We start from the raw sequence: 18,691 nt of genomic DNA on the forward strand, positions 1-18,691 counted from the left end.
TGGTAGGAGAGGAAAAAAATAGGAAACTTTGAAAAGTCTGTTGGAACAGAGTCAGAAGGTGAGTTCCTTCTCGTCCAACTTCCAGGCCCAGGACAAAACACCTCAGATCATCGGGGAGGAAATGGGAATAACAATCACTGTGCAGATCATATCCTCATGGATGTGCGCCTTTTGTCGTAACTTTTTACTTAGAGGGTCTTTGTACTTATCCTGTAATTTGCTTTTTGACATTCAACATGGCAATTTTGAGGCATTTTGTATAGATTGATGTAGTACAAATATCATTAGTCAACACCAAATAGATACTGGTTGGCAAGAGGGAGAAAAGAGGAATGTGGCTTGAAGAGGGCATCACGTAATAAATTTATTATACTTTGTTACATTTTCCACTTTTCTCTTAATTCCAACTGTATACTATATAATCAACTGCTGTTTCAGAAATAAAACGTTTTAAACATAAAAATATAAATTTTGCTTCTTAAAAGTGCATACACCTTGAATAATAAAACATACAAATAAATAACAGAAGTCAGTGACACATCTCATGCACTGGCCTAAAATAATTTAAAATGTATGATACACTTTTCTTCCAGCCTCTAGGAAAGACATCCTGCCTTACATTTTTCTGTATAACTAAAGAAAATTACACAGAACTATGGACGGTGCGTGAACAATACCGAAGCATTTTGTGTACAGTGATATACATGCAGATTTTACAGCGTAAATATGGAAAAGTTCAACCAAGAAACTACTCTGGTAATGAGACTTGAATTCAGTTTTAACCAGTGGTGAGAGGCACAATTGGTGGGCAAATCCATATCTGAACACAAATGCATACCTGAAAGTCCTTCAAAGAGAACTTCAACTTGGGTAATACCGTAATTTCCTTTCCCCTTGGTTTAATGAAACCTCACCGTGTAGAATAGCACCTAGGAAATTTCATATTGCGTCTTACCAATTGCCACAGAGCTCACTCCTCTAGGAGGCCTTTCTAAGAAACATTTCCTTGTTATCTTTACTCCTTGAAATGTTGAAAATTCCAGGTAAATTACGTTTCTTTTCGTTTTGTAGGCAGCATAATGCTTGACAGGATGAAACCACCCGAGTCCAGCAGATTATTTTGAAGATGTTGTAGTGCATTCAGCTCACCACAGATTAAAACTAAATGTCATATGCCTCCATAGGTAACATACTGCCAAGTTTTTGGATGAGTATTTCTTGAGTTACACGAAAAAAATTGCAATGAGGGTTACAAAAAAAAAAAAAAAAATTCCAAGTAAAATGTTTCACATTCATTTCAAACTAAAAAGAATTCCTGAAACTACATTCTGGGTAAGTAAGAGCTACAGTAGAGAATGAGCCGAGTACAGCAGCCTGGGGTTTGCTATTTCAATTACTACAAAAAGGCAACCGTTCTATCAAAAGCAGGGACAGGTCTTCCAAGGCTAGAAAGGTTGTTTTTGTGTGTGTGTGTTTTTTAATTCTCCCAAATATTCTGACTTGGAGGAACTTCCCTTCTCCTCAGTGGGTTGGTTTCTAATCCACCATGAAATCTGGTGGGGAGACTTTGGAGAAAGATGCAGACCCCAAGACCACCAATTCCCACCAGGCTGGGAAATGCCAAGCCGTCCACCTCCCGAATCAGGCCTGGAATCAGAAAGGCCTCATATTCCAAACAGGAGGTTGATATTTTCCTCCCTAACACAACTGAGCAACTGGTATCACTCCTGAGACGTCATATGGCAGTGATTATCACCATAATTCTTGGCAAACGGAGGGTGTATCGCAGTGGTTCTCAATTCCAACTACAAATCAGAAACACCTTCGAGCTGTAATGGTGGTTCCTGGGACAGGTCCCTACACTACCTAGATCAAAAGCTCGGGAGGAGTCCAGGCTTAAAAGTTCTGTAGATGATTCTAGTAAACACTGGGTATCACAATCTCAGATGAGTCATTCAGAAGTGGCTCTCAAGTCTGCCATAAACCCCTTTCTCCTCCACACTGGGAAACACTGCTTTTAAATGAATACGAGATGGATCTAGATCAGAATCCACTGCACAACACTATCATAAATTCCACAGCCTTATTCTTACTGGGACCAGTGGGTGGGAAGCTCCACAGCTTTCCAAAACAGCTCTAAGTCTCTACAAAAGCATTTTAAAATTGTTAGCACTATTTGAAGCCACATTCTTTCCTTGTGACCACGATAGAACCCTAGAAGATATAAAAAATTAAAATCTATAGAAAATGGCAGGTTATTTTTAGAACAAAATACTTTAGGAAAGTCTTCAGGCTAAATACAGTATATACACCAGTGTATGTTCAGTATCTCCAATTCCACTCCTGCTTCCAAAATACTTATTATTTTACATACAACCTCACCAATAATAAAAAAAATTGGCAAAGAGAAATAGATGCGAAGCAAACCAAGAGATCACATTCATGCTCATCTACACTGAGGATTAAGCCACATTTGAAAAATTACAAATTCAAAAATAGAGCTCCATAATCTAAGAGTTGTTTTTTTTTTTTAATGCTTAACATTTAGTATAGTCTTTTCTTTATTGGTTGCTTGCATAGGTAGTAAGAGCATGCTTTCTGGATTAGATGGAGGGCATGCAAGACCTTTTCCATTACTGAGGGAATCATGAGTGGTCGTGCCCAAAATGTGGCTGCAAAAACAAACATTTGGGGAGTTGATCCAAAGACAGCATGAGACACAGGGCGACACTGGGCGTTCTGTTACATAAAGGCATTGGACTCCCCTGCCCCCCCCCAAAAAAAAAGGCAGGCAGGTTTAACAATAATGTTGCCTTCATGAAATTAAAGACAAAGACAGCGTGCACACTCACAGCCATGTCTGTCTGTGTTTGTGTTTACGACAGGCACTGGTTTGTCAACAAATTTCACCCTTCTCAATTCCAAATAATATAAGCTTCAATGTGCCTTCAGAATACATTTTAAACTGTGCTTATGATTTGCATACTATTTCAAAAATTCAACCCAGAAACACTATCTTCGTATCCAAAACAACTTACCTAGGAAATAATAACTTCAGCTGTTCAGGAATTTGTCAGAATGAAATGTAACATCAGATGTCCATCTACTTCTAAAAACGTGTTTCTCTGAAATAAATAAGCTTTGTTCACTGTTCTTGCTCCGCTTGCCCTAAGCTGCCACTACTGTTCCTGACGTTTTCATGATAGTTCATTTAGAGGGATGACAATTCCCCAAACCCAGAGAAAAACCCCAATATCCACCTCAAGACAAATGGATGACCAAATTCTAATGCAAAGTGACTTGGATTTTCAAGTCCTCCAATAGCAGAGGCAGCTCAGCCTGAACCAGCAAATCGAAGAGCAGGATGTCTGCAGAGATGAAGGGCACTTTTGGTTTCCAGACAAAACAAACATGCTCAAGAGGACCATGAGCCTTAGCCAGAGCCAGAATCCAACAGTTCTTTTTGTCGAGAGGACTGCCATTCCGTCCAGCCCACTGCCAGCCTTCCCAGCCTCATGAGCTGTGCTGGCAGGGCTCTTTGGCTACAGCAAATTCCTGAAGCTTCAGCAGGTCTTTAAACACAAAACAGGCCCTCAGTGAACATTTGCAGAATGAATGAAGGCTGGAAAGAAGGATTACAAAAGAGCTCAGGCAGCTTCACAGACAATTACAGCATTTCAGCACACCACAAACAACCAATTCCACTGCTACCGGGCCAGCGTACTACGACGTACTTTCAGTTTGGCTGCTTTTAGGATGAGAAAATACAAAAGGCAGGAGAGGGCCTACCAGGAAGGGCTCCTCAGTTTCCTTGTGCTTCCATATTCTCTAGGGGGTTAACAAAGGTGAGGCACAGGGCTGTCTTAAGGATTGAGACAGCCCAGTGACTGGATGTTTACAGAAAGAGAAATCAAGAATAATTTTTTTAAATAAGAAAACATTCCCAATGCAACCCTACTGTTGGTGACTACGTGGTGCCTACAAGGAAAGGACTTCTGTCATCAGGCCCATCGAGGTGTCAACCAGAAACCCAGACCCACCACCCTTAGCAGATGATTTTAACCCCAAAACACATAATGATCATTGTGCCAAATATCACTGAGAATTAAAAAAAGAAAGAAAGAAAGAAACACTAAGTCCTTGACCCTAACAAAGAACTAAATTGAACCAAGTAACAATACTCCCACCTGAAAGAGCACCTTCAAACTTTGGGGAAAAATTTCCTTTTCTGTGGCTTAAAGTTGTAACTAGTTGTTAGGAATAATGAAATTTTCATTGTTTACCAACCCTGGAAATAGAAAGCTTAACGATGCCTGGCCAATGCCATAATACTTCCTGGCATTTTTTCTATTTAATTAAACCTGAAGCAAGGACTAAATTCCATAGACATATAGTTTATAGATTTTATTATATTATAGAAATTTTATTTCTAGATCCCATGGAAAATTAAAGAGATTTGTAGAGGTTTTGTTTTTTTTTTTAAAGGCATTACACATAATGGAAAATCCATTCCTATAGGACTCACGAATAAAAATATTTACCATTGTAAGAATCAAACTAGTTTCTATTAATGCTTAACTGACTATGAAAAAAAAGTGTTATTAAAACCCTCTACCTAATCAAAATATAATTCTAAGACTGCTTTAGAGCTTCTGATAGATTTCAAATGAAATCTACCTGCTAAACAAAGACAACAGGTTCAAATTAGACAAACATTCAATTCCTGATATTGATGATCCCACATTTGTGCATCTTTTTCAGGAAATAAAAGCAATACAGGAAAGCCAGAGCAGTGGCTGACACGGGCGGGGCTGTTGGTGAGGTGGTATCAAAGGCAGCCAGCCCCGCAGTCAGGCCACAGCACAGGACAACGCTGCTCGGGAAACCAGCGAATCCACACAGCACAAGGACAACACCTAGTGAAGTGTCTAGTACAGGGCTCGGTGCCAGGGTGACGGCTCATGCTGAATGAGTTACGTGGAGCACTACGGGAACCTTCACGAGTGGAACAAGCAAGTCTTCACCACTGCAAGGGTCGAAAATTCCAGCTACCCTCCACATAATGGCTCCTTGCAAGTTACCAGCTAATGCTCAAATTAGCAGCAAAATAAAGTTAAGTAACCTACTGGAAACAGTTCCCAAGAGGTATTCATGGAAAAAAATAAAAGAAAGAAAAAAGAGGGCAGAATTCACAGCTATGCATGCATATGTGTTGTCGTTACTTCATACACAGCAATACTGAAAAGGAAGGCTATCAACCAATCTGTGCACCATGAGTTCAGGAAGAACCTGAATAGTCTATGACCAAAATAATAACAACAATAATAATAATAAAAAATAACAACATAAACTTAGCATTCTATATTTTATGGCAAAGTGACAAATGCTATTCAAGGAGAATCAGGACTATGATTCTCCTTATATTTAAAAAGCAAATAAAACAAAAGCTAAAATTGAAGCAGGAAATGATTACTAGGAGACCTCCAGAGAGCTTGAAAAACTATAGATTTGCTTTTCTGTGCTATTTCTATGAGGTGCTCCTTTTTCTGTATAAGAAATGCAGTTTGCACTGAAACTGCCAGATGGAACACACTCCAGACCCCGCTTGTGAGGTCTGGGCATGCGATTACATCTTCAGCACAAAGAAGATATAAATGAGTTACTGAAAAGCAGTCAGAACGAAAACTGACAAGCGGGATCCAAAGTGCATCTGTAATACTGTGTCACACACTGCTTCCACACACCATCATTGACTCTTGGCAGGAAGCGACTTCTTTCCTTTTCAAGCTATGAGATGAGGGGACACAAGCATGCAGATGGGGGCAGCATGGAGCCTTCAGCTTCTAACAGAAAAAGCAATACCACAGGAGAATGGTAGGATTCATGCCTCCAGTTTAGAATGCATTTTTTTCCAGGAATCTTTCAAAGGTGTTAACTACTCTGCTACAGTTCAAAATCCAAATGGACTTAGCTAGCAAACGTAGAAGGAAAAAAATTTAATCAGTGACTGGATCCTGGCTATCCAATTTGCTACCTCTTGGAACACATCTCAAGAGTTAAGACAGGCAAGGGTGCTGCACACCTCTGCAGAGATAAAGGTAGTCTAAGACTTTGCTTCTACCTCTGTAACGTCTCTGTGGCAGTAGGAGAAATGACACAGTCACCCACATGTCACCTTCCTCTTTAATCCATTTACTGATGCACATCCATCCTGGACTAGCTGAGTATAGATACCTGAGAAACATTAGTGTTAAAATATTGCCCTTTACAAAGACTGGTAAATGGGGCACAAGTGCAGAAAGCAACAGTTTTATCTCGGTTTGTTCCATTTGTTATTGTCACAGTTTTTAGAGCTCCTGGTGCCACTCGACAATCCACAGTGTGGACAAATCCTGCTCAGATGAAACCCAAGTCAAATACTTCACCCTTCCACACACTAATGATAGATTAACTGCTTCACAGGTTTCAAGACCCTAGTGTCCAATGAAAGTCATTAGAGTTCTCTAGAAAGAAATGTATACAATTGCTAAAGGGACTGTCCGGGTATTGTCTATAATTACTCCAGTTAGCCTGGTATCAATGCTTTGCCTATGGCTGTTATTTGGTTCAATGGCAGAATAAGGCGACGCTTTTAACAATTTACAACTGACTTCTCCTTGCATACAAACACACACTCACACACGCACACGCACACACAATCAGGCACAGGACCCAAAAAATAACAAAACAAAAGCATAGAGGGCTTTGGTGGGAGAGGAGGGCTGCTAAATAAATAAACATCTTTACAGACAGAACACTTAGGCTGCGGAACGTCACTGAGGTTTCTGAGAAGGCCGTGCAGAGGTCTGCGTGCTAGAAGGGAACTTTTTGGAGGCTTTCTCAGCAGGCTGCTTGCCGCTGGGAGATGAGGGAAGTCCGGAATCCAGCTGGGAAGACTTGGACTTGTGAGCAGAGAGCAGGGAATGTTTGGCGGAGGCAGGGTCCTTGGAGACAAGCTGCTCCTTTACAACTGCATGTGCATTTGGCTGCTGGGGGCCTGGAGTCTGGTGGCCTTTCTCGGCCTTGTCATCCCTGGCACTCTTACTGTCCGACTTGATAGAGCTGCCCCCTGTCTTTTTAGACAGCAAGGTTGTCTTGCCGAGGTCCGTCGACCGCCTAGTTTCCTTCTGTCTCAAGGCTGACTTGAAGAAGGACAGCCCCTTATCCTCAGACTTGCTGTCCCTCTTCAGACCAGAACGCACGCTCGTGCTGGGGGAGCGCAGGCTGGCCATGGAGGAGCTGCGCACGTGCTTGCCGTCACCTCTGCCCTCCCCGGCTCTGGCCTGGCTCACCCGAGGGGAGCTGGGTTTGGAGATGGAGGTGACGCTGGCTCTGTCGGATCCCAGGCTTTGTCTGGAGCCCTCCCTACTCAAGGTCCGCTCTGAAGTCCTGTTCTTCCCAGGAGGGAAGGGGCCCCTGGTGGCAGAGCCTGAGGCTTTTTTGGCAGATGCAGAGGAAGAAGTGTAAGCGAGGGCAGGAGCCGACTTCTGCTTCTGTGGCGAGGGAGACGGTGCGGAATCATGGGACTTGGGGAAGGACTCCTTTTTGGGCTGGGCAGGAGCAGGGGATGAATGCCTTCCACTAGCCCTGGAAGAATCCGCTTTGCTTCGAGAGCGAGAAGGCTTTAGAGAAACTTTGACAGGAACAGGAGAAGAAGGAGATGTACTTGAAAGAGATGATTCTTGGCTTGCCAAGGCTGCTCTCCCCTTCCGCAAGCTTTTATCTGGCTCAGAAGTGCCTTTGGAACTGGGGGACCTCTTGGTTGTGCTCTCTGGTTTCTTTGTGAGCGAGCCTGGGTGGCCTGGGGGTTTCACTTCTTTGACTGGAGAGCTGTCCACAGAATCACTCTGATCCACATAAGCAATCTGGTTATTGTTATCAAATGCATCGGAGACAGGAGGTAAGCGATCCCCTTGTGCTAAGTTTTTGCTCTGTGTATCTACAACACTGGAGTTCAATTTGCGGGTATCTGACTCGTCTCTGAACACGCCTTCCATGACAGCCAGCGGGGCCCGGCCCACAGCCTTGTGTTCTCGTCGACTGTGACTATCACTTACTTCCTGAAAACTGCTGGAAAGGTTCCTCAAGCTGCCAAAGCAAGAGATGGAGACCTTGTCATCCACTGCCTCCCCGATCTTCTCTAAGGTGGAGGCAGAGCTGTGAATTGGAGAGTCCCCTGAGAAGCGGGAAGGAGAATTGGAGCGCATCTGCAGCTTCGCAGACAGGGACCAAGAAGGTCTCATGCAGTTTTCATTAACAGCCAAGGGGCTGGTCACAGATGATCTGGAGGACAAGCTCTGGCGCTGGACACTCCTCACAAATGGCCGAGTTGAAAAGCCACCTAAACATGGCAGAGAGAATTCTGTTAAGCTAAACCCACAAAACCATTCCTGTAGCATCTTAAGATGGTAAAGGTGGACCCAAAGCAGGCCACACATAATGACGGAAGTATGACTCTCAGAGTCACCTGTCTGAGGTCACAGCCATGTGACTTCAACCTTCGGAAGCCCAGTTCCCTTATCTATAATAGAGGAACTTTCTAGCTCAGGGGTAAGCAAACCATTCTCCCTTCCTCCTGGCTCTCCCTCCAGGTCAGCACACTTCCTATAAAGGCCCACCAGAAGTATGTTATGTTGCATGGACGACCGCTCAACTCTGCCACCACAGCACAAAAGCAACCACATAGGTAACAAAAAAATGGCGTGGCTGCGGTCTAAAAAACTTTACAGAAAAAAGGCAGCAGGCCGCAGGGCCTATCGGCTGCAGGATACTGTGTGCTGACCACTGGTCTACTGTAAGGACTAAAGAAAAATCTCAGAAGTTCTGTGCCTGGCAGAAGACCTGGCACCTCAGATGCTCATGAAATGGAAGCTGCTCATCCAGCTTCCTCCTCCTCCTGAAGCACATCTGGAGCTCACAGAGGCAAGTCCTGCCCAAGATTACACAAATAATTAAAGGCAGAGCTAAAACCAGAACTCCTCACCCCTTGGCTCAAGTTAGTCTACAATCGTTGACTAGTAAAGTGGAGAAGAGCTAGAGATTTCAATGGAAAGAACTAGAAACTTGGATACAATCCGCACCAAACCTAAGGGACCTAACACTTCCAAAGAAAACCCTCATAATTAGAACAATATGTTAGTTTGTAGTGTCTTAAAACTTCTAAAGAAAATATTCTAAATTGAATTTTATACATACTTGATACTGTAGCTGTGGCATTTAAGAAACTCTGCATAAATTCCTAAGAGGCAGCCTCTGTTCTGTGGGCACTATCCAGAACCATTAAATGATAATAATGCTTAAGAGGATATTGACTCCACCAACTACACTGTTTAAAAATAGATCGAGGCAACCCATATCTAGACTTATCATTAAAGTGACAGTGAATTCTAAGTTTACAAGTTATGTTGAATATAACCTCCACCTAAACAAACAAAGGCTCACTAGTTGGCTTTTCACAAAATGTCAGGAGCTAGAAAGAGCTTAGCAATTATAGTCCAATATTCTTATTTTACAAATAAAACAGCGGTAAGCCAGACGAAGTGAAGTTTCAGCAGAGCTGAAACCCTGACACAGATCTCCTAGTCTGCCACCTTCTTCCAACCTCCTGCACTTTGAGCTTCATTTCATTTTCTCAGAATTATCCATCATCACTAGAGACAGATTATGGCGATCGAAATGCTGGCCGCAGAGTGAGACTCGCTGGAGGATGAGTCACCGCCCTCATTACAGAGGCTGAGCTCACCCTCTGCTCCTTCCAGCTCTCAGTGCAGTGGCTGCCTGATCTTTCCCACACCACCTGGGGTCCCTGTTAGGACCAAGGTCTATCCTGCCATTACTCAAGTGGTAAGTGAAGGCTTCAGAGTTCAATTTTTAATCAGATTTGCCTAGTTTTTATATTGTGATTACGTTCAGAGTAAGAAATCTGGAGCTGAAATTGTCAGGGGCCTCATTGCCAGGCTGGGACTCACCAGGTGGCCCTGAGCAAGCACAAGTTCACTGAGCCCTTAGAGCCATTCTGAAAATTATAAAAGCACTTTGAAAAAAAAAAAAATGTATACATTATCATACAGTTAAAGCTTCAGTCTCACACTAGACCATAAAAGTGGAAAATAATGATGTGGATAAAGTCTTGGGTCATAGAGGAAAAGCCAGTGACCATGTCCATAAACAATGTTACTTCTTACGATCATAACTGCAGCTAGGCAGCCCCACTCCTACCCACTTTGAGTTCTCCCACGATCTCCATGGGACTTTGTTCCTAACCCTGAGGCCCCCGGCACTGTGTCTGTTGTCTTTATGTTGCTGTTTTGAAAACCCATCAGCAAAACTCACACCCACCATCATCTTCACTCCTTTCCCCGGTCATCTCCACGGACTCAGAGAGCGAGGCCAAGGAGGTGCGTCTGGAGGAGGCCGCTGAAGTCACACTGGCTTGCTTGCTCCCTGGAAGCCGGCTCACCCAGTGCTCGCACAGGGAAGAACTTGTGGAGCCTGCAGAAAAGGAGGTGGGAGCTGAGGTCAGTCAGGGTCCTGTGGCCAGCCTGCACTGCCCACGCCCTCACGGACATGCTGCAAGCCAATCTGGGGACATCTGATGTCCTAAGGACACCGTGAACTCCCAGAGCTGATTAGTGAAGATGAAGAACAGAAGTCGGCTCCTGCACACAGGCAGGAATGAAATGCAAGCACAGGATGACCACTTCAGAACGCAGTATGTGACCCGTAAGAGTTGGCAAAAAGACGGGATGTAGACAGTAATTCATGTCTGCTCATTCTACAAATATGGATTAAGCACCTACAGAGTATGCAACTGTTCTGAGCACCTGTAAGAAGATTTGACTCACAGAGGAAAGGGAGCAATGTGCACTAGTCTTAGCTTCACTGCCTTACAGAAATTGTTAACCATGTTATCATGTTAATAACCCACACACACGTCCTTTCAGGTCCATCAGACCTATCTCCTATTTGTTCCAGAAATGCCCTTCAATACACAATAGTGCAACAGAAAGTGCTCTTGAGGTTGACTGCATGAAGCAGCACTACTGGATCAGCAGACAAGAGCATGTCATTTCTGAGCATCTCTGACTCTGGTAGAGCACCCAGGGAAGCCTCAGAGTAACTGAGTTCCCACTTCCTGTCAAGGAAGTGAGCAGCTACACACTGCATGGGTTTCGGCTCAGCAGGGCTCATTGCACTTGAAGAAGGCGTCTTTTCAGCCTCTTTGAACTCACCTCTCCCAGGCTTAGAGACAATCAGTGGTCACCATTCCTTACCCTACCCTGTCAACACAGAACCACGTTTCGTCCTCTGCCATTCTCTTAAAGTCAGACTTTACAGCAGGAAGCACATGTGCCCGTGTTTGGATTATGTGTCTTGTGTCTGCATGTGTCCTGTAGGTGGGTGCTGGTTCCTATGCTTATTAACATAACAGGCTAGATCCCACAGGCTAAATCCAAGCCATCTGTTACAGTCATCAATCCCTTCCCAAAGAGAACAAGTCAATCTTATTGAAAAAAAGAACTGTTTCTACTGGTACTCGTCAACCCTTTACAAAGTGTTCTCACATCCATTACCTAATTTAATGCAAGCAATGATCCAATGAGGGAGGACTGTGACTATTACACCCATGCTGGGTGATGACCATGTGGCTCAGGTGGGCCATGCTCCAAGGTAACCCAGGAGAAGGTCTGAGAGCAGCAGCCAGGCTACTGACCCCCTCCCCCGTGCATTTATCCCACAGGCACAGGCGCAGGCTGTCTGAGCCAGCTCTGCCCACCACTGCGTGGACTGTGCTGGTCCATGGCTGCCACACAGTCCACCCCACTTCCTTAATTGCAATCAAGCTGGTTTCCAGACTAACAGAAATGTGAAGATTAATCTAATCAAACTGACAGTCATGAAGCCTCTAAGACATCCCCTAGACCATGAACTACAATCTTCTGCTCTAGAAAAACCTGCCCAAGAACAACAGTCAGCCTTACCGGCTACTGAGCTGTTAGCCGACCACGACGGGATGGCTGTCCGCCTTTGGTAGAAGAGGATATAGGCTGTCTGCGTGCACACCTCGTCCTCCGACAGCTGCTGCACATCACTGTCATCGAAGCAATACCAGAGGCCATCCACAGAGTTCTTACAGTATGCTGCCAAAAAAAGACCATGGTCAGTACCAGAGGAGACAACGCCAGCTGTTCCATTCCATCCAGAAACCATTACTTTGGCTTATACAACTAATTCAAGAACTTTTTAAGTCTGCACATAGTAACACTGAAAGAAACTTTTTAATAAATCCAAATTCCATATCACACTCAAACAATGTGTTTAAATTCCAAATTATTTCAAATAGATATAGTTCTATTTCACCTTAGAAAACACAATATACTTATTTATTTAAACTACTGGGTCTCAACCAGGAACAATTTTGCCCTACAGGAGACATTTAGCCAAGAATGGAGACATTTTGACTGTCACAACTGAAGAGGGATGGGGGAAGTGCCCAGCACCTGGTGGGCAGAAACTGGGGATGCTGCTAATCATCAACAATGTACAGGGCAGCACCCCACCACAGAAGTACCTAGCCAAAATGTCAATAGTTCCAGGGTTAAAAATCTTGACATAAGGAGCTGGGGTTGTGGCTCAGCGGTAGGGCGCTCACCTCGCACATATGAGACCCTGGGTTTGATCCTCAGTACCACATAAAAATAAATAAACAAAATAAATATATTGTGTCCATGTATAACTAAAACAAATATTTTTAAAAAAATCTTGACATAAGCATATTATAATATTTCATGTTTACAAGAGATATAAAATAATATTAAGAGAAATACTACTACTAACCCAGTATCTAATACTCAACATTTGTATACCAAGAATTTCATTTAATCCTCAGATTTGTTTTATTATTACTCCCAATTTTATAGAGGCTTAAAAAGACTACCCAGCACATCCACCCGCATGCATCTGCTGAAGTACAGAGCCAATTCAGTTCAGGTTTATATGATACTTGAGCCTGAGCTTCAGGCCCTGCCCTGCCCTGCCTCCCTAGGGGGCAACACAAGAGCTCTCCACAGAGGGTCCCTGGCAAATTGAGAACACACAAGCTCATGAAGGCACAAGGCCCTCTCCCAGCTCAAATCCCAAGCTCAGGTAGAAATAAAGAGCGTTCAAGTACCAGCAAGAAAAAAACAAAAACTTAAAAGATTTTGGTGCCGGGGCTATAGCTCAGAGGTAGAGTGCATGCATAGCATGCACAAGGCTTGGGTTCCAACCCCCGCACCAAAAAAAAAACAAAATAAAATAAATTCTCAATCCTGAAAAGATATATCAAAGGGTCTCATAGGCTTGATCCAAAAAGGCACGTTGTTATCACATTTCCTAAAAATATCCGTTTAATGGAGCGAGAATAAATGAGTGCTAGAACCTTTAGCTGGATGCTGAAACACACTTAGTATACCCAAGGACAGGGCACCTAAGGTCCTGAGAGGCGCCAGGAGTAAACCCTTAACAGGCCACACACTTTTCTAAGTATGGCACTATAAGAGATGAAAGGGACCCAGAGAGGGAAGGGTTACTATACCAAACAGATCCTCAAATGAAGAGCTGAGGAAGAATTTATAAATGTGGGGAAGAAAGTCCTCTGCAGCTGTGAACTCATCAAGACCCAGAAGAGGAGAGAAATGAAGATACAAGCAGCAAACAGCTATAAAAACAGCACTCGCGTGGTGTCAGGTCAGGCCTGATGTGTACTCACCCACTGGTGAGGTGGTGGTAAGTGGGAGTTAGAACTGTAAGGAGTGGGGAGATATCCAAGAGAAGGGGACAGATAACTTTGCTCTAATTTTGGTCTACTCTGCATCACAGTATGGAAACTAAGGCAGCACAGTAACTCACTAACGAGCAAATAATGTTATTTACAAAATAATTCTACTTGCTTTTCTTCCTAGCCCTACCTGCTGAGGTGTCTCCTAGGCCAGTGCTACTCAAATTGTGGCAGGAGATTGGTGCTGTCCCCAAAATGGAGAAGCAGTCAAAAACTTTCATAGCAATCCAATACTGCCATGATGTTTTGCTATATTTTTACAAAAAGAGCTGGCTTGTGAAGGATTGGAATTTTAAAATAGAAAAAACAAGGTCTTTATCGCAGATGATTTGAGAAGCTCTGTTCTAGATCCTTGCACAAGGTAGCCATACACAAACCACGTAATTACAGCTAGACCCAGTGCAAAACCAAAAACACACCAGAACAGACACTCCAAATGAAAACTTAACAAGAGAATGCCTTTAACCCACAGTGCTGGGGTATTTAAGATGTACTCTAACATTCTGTATACCAGAAGAGCAACAATGTGGCTTAAGCATGGGAAAGGGGAAATAACAAAAATATCTGAGCACCTCCCAGGGAATACGTCCTGTGAGAAAGACAGGCCTGCTTCCTGCACACTACCGTGGTCCCACCATGGTCCCCAAGTCAGAGTAGGCTGCATAGCTAAGACCACAGAGCTGGGAAGATGGGTCTAGCTTCCAACCAGAACTGCTTTCATTAAACTATACTGCCTCTAGATTTTTCAGGCATTTTCCAAAGTCTGTTCTATGTAAAGAGCAACACGATGTGATAAAATTTATCACTGTCCTATTTTTCCCAATAATTTCTTGCTAGAAAGCATGCTAACAAGCCAGTCGACATTTTCCTGATAAACAGTGCTCTAAATGGAAGATGGCATCTTTACCAAAACTGAAGTTGGATGAACAGCAATTGGGGATGTTGGCAAAGACATGACTACATCAGGTAATTAGTGAAGTTAAATCACCTCTAAGTCCCTCTCTGTTCTAAGAGTTCATGAATCTATGATTCTACAGCTCAGTGTCTAAGAACACAGATATTACAAGTAATGCCACAAGAGAAACAATTCAACTCAACACAACCTTAACAGAGGGGGCCCCCATGAAACAGAAACCCAAAACATGCAAGACACCAAATAAAACATCACAATTTAAATTGGGCTTAAGCCAAAATACAAAGGTAAAATACATTTAAGCATTTAACTAACATTTTGCTTAACTGGAACTTCCCTACCTTCTGTTTCTCCCTGCAAGTGCTTCAAGGCAATTCAAACCACTCCATCATGAGACAACATCTCATTAAGTTGGGAACAGTCCTCTCACAAACAACTGCTGCCTACAATATTGAAATAGTTAAAGAACTTGAACTAAACAGGTTTCAAGAACAAGAGACTGCAGGGCTGGGAATGGAGCTCAGTAGCACAGCACTTGCTCATCATGTGCGAAGCCTGGGTTCAAGCTCCAGTACTCCCAAAAAAGTAAAATCAAAAAACAAGAAGTCTCTTGCATCCAGTCATTCTCCTGACCTCCTACCCTCCTGCTGGGGGGAAAAGCAGGCTGAAGAAAGGAGCATGAGAGGACCTGCTTCCACCATGCTGACGGGAGGGAGGGAGGGCGGGCTGTGGCTACCTGCTAGGGAGAGTCTCGGGGACTTAAAATACCAATTGGAAGAGACCAACCTGCCTTCATCTCTACTACCTTTAAAAATCAAGGTAGGCAACTGTAACATAAACGACCGAGTTGATGAAGAAATAAAATCCCTGAGAAGTATGTGTGAAATACAACGAGTATACAGAATGCAGAAATCTGAGTCTTGGAAACCATATCCAGCTATACCAAGTGAACAAATCACCCTCATTTCAACCTTCACATGAACAGATGTCCAAACAAGAAGCCCTATGGTCTGCCTGGCCTCCACATGGTTCGTGCATGCTTTTAGCCCAGCACTTCCACTTCTGAGACTCAATCTCAAGGAAACAAAGAATTAAAATTCAGAAAAAGTGCATATACAGAAAGATGTCTATCTTATTAAAGGTTAAAAGCCAGAAATAATATAGATGCTCAGCAATGGGGGATGACCATACAGTCATGTGTTGCTGAACGACAGGAATATGTTCCAAGAAACACATTAGGCAATTCTGTCGTCTGAACATCCTGGAAACCTAGTTCCACAAAGACAACTCTGACATCATTAAATGATACAAACGTATCGGGCCACTGTGGTACGTGCAGCTCCTGCACCCCACCTCAGCCCACTGCTCACCACAGAACACACCTTTACCACAGAACCTACTATATGTGATGGCTCCTTTTCTTTGCAGGAAGTGAGGGGGTTGGAGGTGGGTACTAGGGATTGAACCCAGGGGTGCTTAACCACTGAGCAACATCCTTTTTTATTTTTATTTTGAGACAGTATCTCACTAAGTTGTTCAGGACTCACTAAATGGCTGAGGCTACCTTTGAACTTGAAATCCTCCTGCCTTAGCCTCTTGAAACCACTGGAATTACAAGCATGCACCACTGTGCCTGGCTATGTTATGGCTCTTTTTAAATTTTTTTTGGTCTCTACATCTTCCCCTGTTTGATGACACTCCTGGAAGATAGAGGTTGGGACCTACTCATTTCTGGTGTAATAGAGCTCACTGCAAGCTAAATATGAGGTGTTTAATAAACATTCGACTGAACCGGACACACCAGTGTAGAATACAGCACCAACTCCCTGGAAAACATAGCTGTCATGTGTGAGGGGGTCCTGCTCACACTAGAACACTAATCAATGTGAAAAAGGAGGGAAATTTTGATACAGGCTACAACACAGACGAACCAGTCCACAAAAGGACAAACACTGTATAAATCCACTTGCAGGAGGTAGTTATGACAGTCATATTCTTAAGAGACAAGTGAGTATGGGGGCTGTCAGGGCCAGGGAGGGGAGAATGGAAAGTACTATATAACAGGACAAGAGTTTCAGCTGGAAAGATGAAACAAGTCCTGGAGAGGGACAGTGACGATGGCTGTACAACAATGTGGGTGTATTTAATGCCACCCAACCGTATGCTGAAAATAGCTAACACAGTAAATTTTGTTATACACATTTCACAATTTTTTAAAATGTTAGCAAGGGTTGCTTAAGGGATCAGCCCACAGATGATGGTGTTCTTTCTAGTCTCTAAATTTCACATGATGAACACGGCTGCTTTTATAAATGAAAGGTAAGAAAGTGAAGATACTGTAAGAACAGTTCACAATCACCCTAAGTGAGGGAGAAGCTAGGACCACAGAAGAAGAGCAAAACCTAAACTGGGGAATGCGAGCCAGGGCATGGAGGGCAGTTTCTCAGCAGAGCAGACGGTGCTAGGACACACGCTCGCCACTCAGGCCTGGTAGCTGCTGTGCCTTCCAGCTCAGGAGGAAGAGGAAGAGTTCTGGGGAGAGACCTGTAGTATGAAACTGCCATCACAGGGGCACCCTGCCCACGGGAAAAGAAAGGGAGGTTCTAAAGCCACGTCACCCTGTCACAAGCAACACCCGCCTGAAGGAGCCGTGAGCACAGACACGCGGGCCTCTCGCACTGCAGACCTGTGTAGTGCCCCCCTTGCATGGTGCCATGGTGATTGCACACAGCATACAGGTCATAGATGTAGTCCTCAGGGTCCCTCCCGAGTCCATAGGGCCGCCTCCACGGGGACCAATGGGATGGCAAACTCCAGCTGCTCTGGCTTCTCTTGACCACATGAGGAGTCATGTCCAGGCCAGTCAAGGGGAACTTGACCATGTTCTGAAGTTTCACACGCCTGTCTCCTTCCTGTTGCAAGAAGAAAAACAAGTTCTGATGATATTTTAATGCAAGTAGATGGCAAATCAGGTGAGCATGGAATGTGGACCCTAATCACTGAAGTAGTTCCCAAGACACGGATAAAACAGGACAACAGACGAACAGTTTTAAGCAGTTGGAAGAACCAGTTTTAACACAACTAAAAGTGGCCTAACCACTGGGGGTAAATGAGCCTCCGTGAGTCTTCATTTCTTTATCTACTAAGGGTTTTTAGGTTTTTTCCTTACAAAAAATTGATAATTTCACAAGATTCACCTTAATACCTGTCAGAGGCATGAAAATCAACAGTGACAACCACTTGAAGGGTAAGACCCAGGACCTTGCACAGAAGAGTCAATAAGCAGCATCCCTTTCCTCCCCACCTCCTCCAACAAGTGCATAAAAGTTCATGCTGACTTAGTTTGACATGTTCAGTTAGTGGACAGCTGGTCAACCTGCACTTTCCATTAAGCCCATGGAAAACCCCCTTGACACCAACCACTAGTTGAACAGACATTTACTGCATGTGTCCTGTGTCCATAGGAACTTTAAAACTAACCAGGCCTAGATATGCCTGACCCAAGGAGCTCGACTCTACCAAGGGAAGGAAAGCACTCACAAGCGAAAGGGAGAGAGGGTCCTGAGAGCCAGGAAGGCCAGGCTGAGGAATGTGGGCCTTATTTTGTGGCTAAGGGGACATGCTGAGGTTTTTATGAGGGAGGAGATGTCTCCCAACTCATGGGTGAAGAACTGTGAGCAGCACACAGAACGAGTTACAGGGGCAGAGTGGCAACAATCAAGAAATCAACCCAAAGACACTGCAACTGAGACCACTGGAAAGTAGCAAAGCATCTACACTGGCAGGTGACAGCTGGTACAAGAAGACACATCAGGAGTCAGGGGGAGACAACCACAGCCACACAGAAGAAAACCCAGAAAGAAGTGAAAGATGCTGCTGCGTTTCTGGGTCTGGGTTTCTGAAAGGGATGTAGATATGCC

General features: G+C 43.9%; 1 protein-coding gene across 1 annotated transcript in view; it reads right to left on the minus strand.

Annotated features, from left to right (window-relative positions):
* Positions 1 to 344: 344 nt before the first annotated feature.
* Positions 345 to 18,691, minus strand: part of Usp31 (ubiquitin specific peptidase 31) — a 70,990-nt gene continuing 52,643 nt past the window's right edge. The window contains exons 13-16 of the mRNA XM_076840038.2: positions 17,458 to 17,683; positions 12,021 to 12,179; positions 10,378 to 10,530; positions 345 to 8,380 (exon numbers count right to left, since the gene is read on the minus strand). Coding sequence (XP_076696153.2) covers positions 6,813 to 8,380; positions 10,378 to 10,530; positions 12,021 to 12,179; positions 17,458 to 17,683 — 2,106 coding nt within the window. The 3' untranslated portion in view covers positions 345 to 6,812. The remainder of the gene's footprint in view (positions 8,381 to 10,377; positions 10,531 to 12,020; positions 12,180 to 17,457; positions 17,684 to 18,691) is intronic.

This window comes from Callospermophilus lateralis, chromosome 19 (genome assembly GCF_048772815.1).
Source record: "Callospermophilus lateralis isolate mCalLat2 chromosome 19, mCalLat2.hap1, whole genome shotgun sequence".
NCBI lineage: Eukaryota > Metazoa > Chordata > Mammalia > Rodentia > Sciuridae > Callospermophilus > Callospermophilus lateralis.